The sequence below is a fragment of the Bombina bombina genome, chromosome 6 (genome assembly GCF_027579735.1).
Source record: "Bombina bombina isolate aBomBom1 chromosome 6, aBomBom1.pri, whole genome shotgun sequence".
NCBI lineage: Eukaryota > Metazoa > Chordata > Amphibia > Anura > Bombinatoridae > Bombina > Bombina bombina.
In genome coordinates, this window is record NC_069504.1 from 405,466,106 (window position 1) to 405,476,474 (window position 10,369).

At 35.9% G+C, this 10,369-nt stretch overlaps 1 protein-coding gene across 1 annotated transcript; it reads left to right on the forward strand.

The window, feature by feature from the left end:
* The first annotated feature begins 7,306 nt into the window (after positions 1-7,306).
* Positions 7,307-8,107, forward strand: LOC128664446 (histidine-rich glycoprotein-like). Its single transcript, XM_053719277.1, has one exon. The coding sequence runs from the start codon at positions 7,307-7,309 to the stop codon at positions 8,105-8,107; it is 801 nt and encodes a 266-aa protein (XP_053575252.1).
* Positions 8,108-10,369: the final 2,262 nt, after the last annotated feature.

Consider the following 10,369-nt stretch of genomic DNA (forward strand, 5'->3'; position numbering starts at 1 on the left):
AGCTTGTGTGTCTTGTTCAGTGGTGGTCGTCTTTCAGCCTTTCTTACCTTGGCCATGTCTCTGAGTATTGCACACCTTGTGCTTTTGGGCACTCCAGTGATGTTGCAGCTCTGAAATATGGCCAAACTGGTGGCAAGTGGCATCTTGGCAGCTGCACGCTTGACTTTTCTCAGTTCATGGGCAGTTATTTTGCGCCTTGGTTTTTCCACACGCTTCTTGCGACCCTGTTGACTATTTTGAATGAAACTCTTGATTGTTCGATGATCACGCTTCAGAAGCTTTGCAATTTTAAGAGTGCTGCATCCCTCTGCAAGATACCTCACTATTTTTTACATTTCTGAGCCTGTCAAGTCCTTCTTTTGACTCATTTTGCCAAAGGAAAGGAAGTTGCCTAATAATTATGCACACCTGATATAGGGTGTTGATGTCATTAGACCACACCCCTTCTCATTACAGAGATGCACATCACCTAATATGCTTAATTGGTAGTAGGCTTTCGAGCCTATACAGCTTGGAGTAAGACAACATGCATAAAGAGGATGATGTGGTCAAAATACTCATTTGCCTAATAATTCTGCACTCCCTGTAGTACACTGAAAGAATATGACAGCACAGACTTTAGGAGGAAGAATAACGGAATGCAGAAAATAAGATGGTATGGAAAGGTTGTACAAAAGAATAGAAGGTGGTGAGACAATATGGTGATGGAAAAATGAAGTGAATGTCAAGATTAATTGACATTAATTTAATGATCCCATACGTTTAATTCCAATTTATTCTTTAAATTGTCTTTGTGAAAATTATTGTAATTTTTGTATGTTTCCTGTCTCAGCATTGAAAGATGTTATTTTAATTATTGTCATTCCATGATGTCATTTTCTTGTTAAAATGTGTCTTCTTTGGGATTCTCACTACCAATTGCATTAATGAATGAATTTTGTTATGAACTAAATTCTTTACTAAATATTCTGATAAGCCAAATGCAGTCAAGTCCAATATTTTTCTGCCAAAATGAACCTGACGTAAAAATTCTGGGCCAAATTTTTTGGACAAAACAATTTTTTTGTCCGTGCACATGTCTACTGAAAAGTATTTTTTTAATACATTTTATCTGAAATAAAGAAAATCTGGTCGTAACTGAAATCTTTTGGTAGCTGTATTTTAACAGTTCTTATACTGTAAATCATGAACTTGATGGACTTCGGTCTTTTTTCAACCTTGTCTACAATGTTACTATGTTACTATGTAGTTACTGGGTTTAAAATATTGGCAAAAGTTCCAACCCTCACTGTACAGTAGGAGGTTTGTTGCTTAATTATACCCTTTTTTTTCTTTCTTAAAGTTTTTCAGTAATCTATGAGAGACCTATTAAAACTGAGTTTAATATTGCTTGATAGCCTGTAATTTATATCCAGCTTAGCCCTTGAAATCTTATGTTGGGCATAACTTCCTATATTTTTGTGGACTTTTAAAACCCACTTGTACTTATGATCTTTTTTTGCCACACATACTTTGCATTAGATTATTTAAAAAACAATAGAAGTTTATCATATGAGGCCCATAAGTAGTCTCCTTTGGTTCAGAGTATTTTCCACTGAGGTCCAAAAGTGGCCCCATGAATAATTTAGAGGGCATACAATTTAGTTAGCATACTGTCCAAATATATATATATATATATATATATATATATATATATATATATATATATATATATATATATATATATATATATATATATATATATATATATATATATATATATATATATATAATATCACAGATGAATGCACTTACAGGCTTTTCTGAAAAGTGAAACAGAAAAGGTTTATTGAACATTTTCCGGGGAGATTACATCCCCTTCATCAGAATAATCATAGTGTATAAATCTCACACTTATATAGTGCATACAATCAAATAACAAATGTGTACATAGCTTATCCAGATTCATGTGGCGCTAAACAATCTATTTTGGAATGCAAACTTGCGTTCCATCGTTTTGTGAAACCGGAAGTGTATATACCTCACTTCCAGTTGTATTCAAAAGTTAACCACATATGAGGCACTAATACATGATGATGTTCTTGCTTGTCTAAGTGGATTTAATGTTACTTTAATATTTATATTTTCTGCACTTTTGTACACGTATAATCGAACACATGTTTGCGTTCCAAGATAGATTGTTTGGTGCCACATGAATCTGGATGGGGTATGTACACATTTGTTCTTGCTTGTCTAAGTGGATTTAATGTTACTTTAATATTTATATTTTCGGCACTTTTGTACACGTATAATCGAACACATGTTTGCGTTCCAAGATAGATTGTTTGGTGCCACATGAATCTGGATGGGGTATGTACACATTTGTTATTTGATTGTATGCACTATATAAGTGTGAGATTTATACACTATGATTATTCTGATGAAGGGGATGTAATCTCCCCCGAAGATGTTCAGTAAACCTTTTCTGTTTCACTTTTCAGTATATATATATTTTTATGAATTAAACCACTGCACTCCCTTACTGTGCATATCCACAGGTGCTCAGTCCATAGAAATAGACACACTGTATAGTAAACCAGGCACTCTTGCTTAATTTTAATAAATTCTTTGTTATCCGGTACAATCACATTGGGCCTTTGTCAAGTGTACAAATCAGTACACAGGTAATCACAAAAAGTTCTACTTACATATTTACAATGTCACACATGGAAACACAGAACAAATAATCAAACAGGAAGTGATGTCATACCTGATCCGGATCCAGCTATCACATACTTCACCTTCATTAGCCAAAGACTTTAAGGCCCCCAGGCCAAACAACAAGCCAACCAGAGCAGCAAGGTGTAACTATCACCCTGACAACCAGCAAGCAGAAAAAAGTGAACACTACCTGCAGTCTTACGGAATACAAATCTATTACAAAAGTCTAAACCTAAACATAATATAGATGGAAGTGGCACAAGCATTGAAAAAAATTATTTACTCAGTACTATGCTCCTAAGCATACATATTTAATCTCACTTCAAATACAGAAAAAATATAGTGTAACAGTGGATCTCTATCTCTCAGAGAGAAAACATGATAACTTTTCTTGTTTATTTAACCCCACAGGGCCATTGTTCGTAGGCAACATATCCACTCCACCTCCCTACAGAGTAACTGTTTTTTAGTGTCGCCCCCCTCTTGGATGGCGTTTAATCTAATCTATGGGCATACACCTCAGGTCAGCCACACCATGGTTAGCTTCCAAAAAATGTAAGGCAATCAGTGGTCACTTTTTTTTTTTAAGGCCTGTTTGCTTGTAGATTTATGATTTGCAATTCTGTCCTTTAGGGGGTGCTCCATTTTACCAACATTCATTAACCCACATGGGCACTTAATTATATATACAACCATTTCAGATGAATAAGTTAACCTGTGCTTTAAGTGCATCATCTTCCCATTATGTGGGTGTCCAAATGATTCCCCTAAAATCAAACTATTGCAAGTGACACATCTGTCAGATCTATAACAGCCAACTTTAGTATCCCAGGACTTATTGGTCACTCTTGACCAACAGATCCTTAAGGTTTCTGCTCTTTTTGAAACCCACAAGTGGGCGTTGACCTAACTTTTTATTGAGTAATAGGTCACTCTGTAGTAGGTGCCAATTCTTGTGAATTGCTTTTTTCATATTTAAAGACTGTAGATTGTATATAGGTGAGAAAACACATGAGGGAGGTCCATCATTGGGATTAGTGCCACAGGGTTCTTGTGTAATAATCACCTTAGCCCTATTGAGACTCACCTGCTGGTACCCTCTAGCCAAAAATGTATCCAACCATCATTTTTCTTTCTCTTAATTCTCTTACTACATGGTCTGAAACAATTCTTTTAGCCCTTTGTAGTTGGCTAATAGACAAAATGTTAACCAGTCCCCTGGGATGGAAACTGGATGCCAGTAACAGTGTTACTATCTGTCTCCTTAGAGTATAAGTCTGTGACTAAGCTGTCATTCTGTTTGATAATCATAACATCTAAGTAATTTAGATGAGAATAACTTGCATTCATAGTGAAGCAAATCTTTGAATCAATCTTATTCAGCTTATTAATAAAGTCAGTCAGACTCTGCATATCTCCTGTCCATATTAGGAACAAATCATCAATGTACCTACAGTACATCCCAATGAACTGTGAATATAGTGGATCACTCAGGATGTGTCTCTTTTCATAATCATACATAAATATATTAGCGAATGAAGGCGCTACATTTGAACCCATTGCGGTTCCCATTAGTTGCATATAATAATCTTTCTCAAATTTAAAATAATTGTTGTTAAGGATACATCTTAGTAGTTTCTGCATATAGATAACATCAGGTCCCTCATATTTCTAACTTAAGGTAACCAAATCACCCACTATCTTAATTTTCCACTTACCAATACTTATATTGGTATATAAGCTAGACACATCTAGCGTAACTAATATAATATCCTGAAAAGTGTCTAAAGATACCACATTTAACAGTCTCAAAAAATGACTAGTATCCTTTACAACAGTATCCAATTCCAACACACAGGGCTGAATATAATGGTCTATATATTGAGCTAGAGGCTGCATTATTAATCCCCTAGTCGAGATTATGGGCCGACCTGGGGGATTAACAGGATCCTTATGTACTTTTGGAATACAGTAAAGGATGGGTCTAATAGGATGTTTTGTGTAAGAAATAATGCTGTGTCTTCATCAAAGTATCCTGCATTTAACTCCTCACCGATGAGTTTGAACGCCTCTTTCTGAATAGTTAATGTGGGGTCAACCAACAATTTCTCATAAACATTTACATCCTGTAAATGTGATAACAGCTCATTCCTATATTTGTCATAATCAAGAACCACAATCCCTCCTCGCTTGTTTGCGCCCCTAATTACAATCTCAGTATTATTCTGTAGGTCACGAAGGGCCTTGGCTTCATCTTTGCTTAAATTCAAATAACATCTTTAATCAAAATCTTTAGCACTCTGTTTAACCGATCTGCAAAATGTAACAACACTGGGGTTAGTACTGCTGAAATCCTTAGCATTTTACACAAGGTTTGGTTTAGGAGAAATACGCATATGTAGCATGTCTTAGCTGAAATGGGAAGATAGTAGCTCATGCAATTTAACCATGTCATTGTCTCTTTCCGCTAATGTCTACTTTTAGTTCAATGCAGATATGTAGCATGTCTTACCTTAAATGCTTAGATAGAGAATGCAATGTAACCATGTAGTTTGCATTTTACACAAGGCTTGATTTAGGAGAAATACGCATATGTAGCATGTCTTAGATGAAATGGGAAGATAGAGAATAATATTGAACTAGATTTTTTTTTTTTTAAAAATAAACATTTGTTAGTGGATTATCGTGTACAAAACTTTTTATTGGACTCCAAATACTATTTTGAGGATTCTGTTTGAATTATGTTCTGTTTCTAATAAGAGAATTTAACCCCCCGTCACACTACACATATTATTCATCACACAACCTCTTTTTATCCACTCGTATTTACACTCTCCAATACAGATTGAGGACTTATTAATCTCATTCCATTATAAACTCTCACTAGAATTGTTTTAGGCGCACGCTATTACCATTTCGTCATTTGGTACTTTTCCACTTTGTATTCAGATCACCCATAGCTTTGCAGCCTACTCGTTGGTTAATTTTATCCACCTTTGGCACTGACCGTTTTGTATTATATATATATTTTTTACAACACATTTTATCTAATCAGGACCCAGTTCACGTCCAATATTCCTATAACATCACTGTAGGATTTATACCACTGAAAATATTGCACAGCACAGTGGTATTATTTATACATATATGTACACATGCATATAGAATATATTGTATTGTGAGAATTTGATTACATTTAGTGCACTACTAAGGTGTTTTTGCGTATACACCACAAGGTATATCATATTATCTTAGTTACGATCTGCCACAGATTCACTTACATATTTATTGTACCATTTTTACTTACTAATTCTTTTGCACATTAAAATATCGAATCAGTTATTAAAATGCAATCTAGAGAGGAAAGGAACAAAAAGAGATCCACTTTCAATTTACTGGGCCAATCATGCTCCAACACTAGGCTTACCATAATTTTTAGAGGTGAAACTGGGACCACCTGGTGCGGTGCCAGTGGGGGTGTGGTCAGGAACGTGGTCAAGGGGGCGTGGCAATTACCGCTCCTTTTAAAGTAGTAGCTTTTATGTGTGTAATGTTTTGTGGATACTCTACCCTTCCTCAGTCAAACAAGTGAATCACACAGTTTAAATAGACCATAACACCACCCCCTAGTGAAAAAGGCACCATTACGTTGTCATGGCAAATAAATCATTAATCTAAATCTCAGATTCTAAATAATGCCAAACATCAAGCATAATTATCACTTTCATAATTATCAATTTCACAATTTAATATCTGCAGTGTAATATGTGTTTTATGTGTCTAATTAAGGAACAGAGCCAAATACTGATAAGGCATAAATACAATATTGAATGAAAGTAAAAAAGAAACACGTACCTGCTAAAGCTGTTTAAGGGGCTACTCTATACCATAATGCAGGAAGATTATAGCCAAAATGCTATCCTGCATGAAGTAAAGCAAGATCCAGGCCAAAAATCCTGCCTGTCTGCACTTCCTAGTATTACCCATATGATTCCCCTAAAGGTGTATTACCGGTGATGTCACTAGGGGTCGGGGGGGGGTTAAATTCTTAGAAAAATAAACCAAGTAGTACTATAAAATTAAAAAACCCTATGCTGCTCACTCAGCCTGTATTACTAAATTTAAACTTTGAAGGGCACTAACGTTAAGCTAAACAGGGCTGTATGCATCCAACTATGCTGGAGAGTCACAGTCCAGTCATTTTGAATAATGTGTCCCGGTTTCCGGCGGTCTGAAACCCGGACACATGATTTGAAACCTGGAGGTGGCAACCTTACTGGGACAGAATGAACAACTGGGTGGGACACTGGGACAGCGCCTCCAAACCGGGACAATCCCAGTAAAAGTGGGACTTCTGGTAAGCCTATCCAACACCATGGAAACAGATCCTAACACAGTTTCATCTATTAAGGATCTTTTCCATGCTTTGGAGGATGAAATACTTAAAGAGCATTGACATTGGTGGGATCTCACCACCCTAGAAAAATATCTAGAAATAAAACAGATCCACAGGGGCCTACGTGTTCTGAAACACTGTTCTTTTAAGGAGGACACTGAACTCCTTGAAAAATGGTACAAGATTTTGAACGATTGTGCCTTTGATCTGATGAAAATTTTGATCGAACATAGACGCCTTTTGTCTGATAAATGTAGTGAAAACATTGAAAAAATCCAAGCTGATTTAACCAAGTACTTGGAGAATCCAGACTATGAACGGCTTTTAAAGAGAATGTACGAACGTACTGATAAATTTCAGGAGGACTTAGTTTTATCTAAAAATAAGAAACTAGAGAGAGATAATAACGACTATTTAAAAAACCAAGTCTATACCTACAATAGGCCAACACAATTAACTTCAGAAGAAAATGTGGAGACTCCTGAAAATGTATCAGGGGACAGGGAGATACAACCACCACATAACAATTATACTAACCAAGGGACCAATTTTACAGATAATAAACATAGATCTAAACACCATCCTAATTACAGACAACCTAGGAGACAGGAATATACCCACTCACATTCTAACTATCATCACTCTCAAAACAGACATTATCAAACGAGATCAGAAAATCATGAACAACTGTATCACCACCAGCAATACCCACAAACTAGACAGGAACCATGGAATAGACAATCTTACTATAACAGATATGAACATAATAGAAATGAACCATGGAACAGACAACAACGTCCTGACAACTTTAACCAACATGACCAACATTACAGACGAGACAGTTATAATAGAAACTATGAGACTCCTAGAATTTATAGACCCAATCAGAGAGAACAAGAGATGAATAATTACAGATTTCGAGAACAAAGGTCTTATCATCCAGACCATAGAACACATAGTCCATCCAGGAATAGAACTAGAGACCAAGACTATCACCAAAAAACTTCCTAAAATAATTTCAACCGCAACAATAGGTTTTTTCCATTAGCTTCTACATCAGATGAAAATGTTTTTTCAGAGAGACATGCTATAAACAATTCCAATACTGCGGCTACATCTCCTTTTTTAGGGAATGCCCCAACATCAGGAAAAAACACCCCAGACGAACAAAACTCCAAAAAAAGACCATTCCACACAGACCAAGAGGGTCAAGAGGCAGAGGCCTTACCGCCAAGGAAAAAGAATCACAGGAATTAGAAAGGGGTATTTTCAATTTATCTTCTTACAACTTAACCACCAATGAAAAGAAAGTTTTAAAACAGGGTCTTTCCTTTTGTCCACCCAACCCACACAATAATTTCAACCTTTTTGGTGACCTTAATCGTTTCACTAGAAAACTAGCACTCCAGAAATATTTTGCACAAAAGAACATAAAAAAACACAACCTAGAGGAAGAGAACACAGTTTGCATCCTTACAAACACTATGGATTATGGAAACAATGTGCCTACTATATATAGTACTGTGGATAATTTCACAACACATCTATATGAAGGCATAATACACACTAATGTGAAAACAAAATCATCTTTCTCCCCCCCCCCCCCTGGGCAGAACCATTACATAAAGGTTTTCCAGAACTTAGTTCTGGAGGATTTGAAAAAATCAAAAAGAAAAACTCTAAGAACAGTTTCTTTAAAAGACAGAGTGAGAAATCAGCTATTCAGTCCCTCGCAAACAATCCTGACATAATCATCCGTGATGCCGATAAGTGGGGAGGTATTATTGTCCAAGATCTAACAGAATATCTTAAAGAGGCAGATAGGATCTTTAAAGACACTGAATATTAGAAAGATCTATCTTACAATCCCACTACACAATTTCTTACACTGTATCAATCCTTAATCAGCAAAGGAGTTGCAAAAAATATTCTTAACAAAGACGAACATAGTTTTCTGAAAGTCAGCAATCCAAGTGTGGCCCATTATTATCACTTACCAAAAATCCATAAAAGCATATCCAACCCTCCAGGTCGCCCCATCATTGCTGGTATTGACAATCTCACTTATAATTTATCATATTATGTTGATATTATTTTACAGAAATATGTTTTAGGTTTGCAATCATATATTAAAGATAGTACAGATCTATTAAATAAGATTAAAAATGTCAAAAATACAGGTGACCTCATATGGATTTCATGTGATGTCAGTTCATTATACTCCAATATAGCACATCATTTGGGTTTACAAACAACTTCTGTTTTTTTGAACCGTGATTTCTTTATGCCCATGATACAGAGAGAATTTATTTTAGAATGCATCGAGTTTATCCTGAAACATAATTATTTTATTTATCAGGATGTTTATTATTTGCAGACTAAGGGGACGGCCATGGGCACCAGATTCGCCCCTAGCTTTGCCAATTTGTTTATGGGCGTATTCGAGGAATCATACATCTACAATTCCTCAGCAGGGGCGAGTCTGGTGTACTATGGCCGCTACATTCATGATTTGATTTTCATTTGGAAGGGTGACCTAACATCAGCACACACATTTACAGAATCTTTGAACAATAACAATATGGGCCTGACTTTCACAGCAAACATCAGTGTAGAGACAATAGATTTCTTAGATCTCACTTTGAGCTGGGACAAAGATGGCAATCTTAGCTCTAAAACTTTCTTCAAAAAAGTTGATAGCAACAGCTACTTAGACTATACAAGTAATCATCACAAGAAATGGTTCTCCAACATCCCATACAGTCAATTTGAAAGCATCAAACACAACTGCTCAGACATGACTCTGTGTGAACAACAGAGCCATATAATATATGAAAGATTTATTGAAAAGGGCTATCCCACTGACCTCTTGGACAACTGTCTGAACAAAGTTAGAGACTTAGACAGAGACAAACTGCTAAGTAAAAACAAACAAATTAAAAATAAAGATGAAAATTACTCTTCAGAACCCTTGTTTAGAACTCAATACAACTCTAACTATACACAGATACAGGGAGCCATTAACAGACATTGGCATATTATTAGGAGAGACCCCATTTTGAAGACCCTTTTGGGAGACCACCCAAAGATTGTATATACTAGAGCACCAACACTTAGAAGTAAATTGGCACCGAGTAAAAAGGTTAAAAACACCTTATGTAATTCACAACTCATGACAAAGCAGAAAACTATTCCTTCTTTTCTGGATAGAATAGGGGTCTACAAATGTGGACAAAAGAAGTGCAACACATGCAAAGTTATAACATCTGGGAA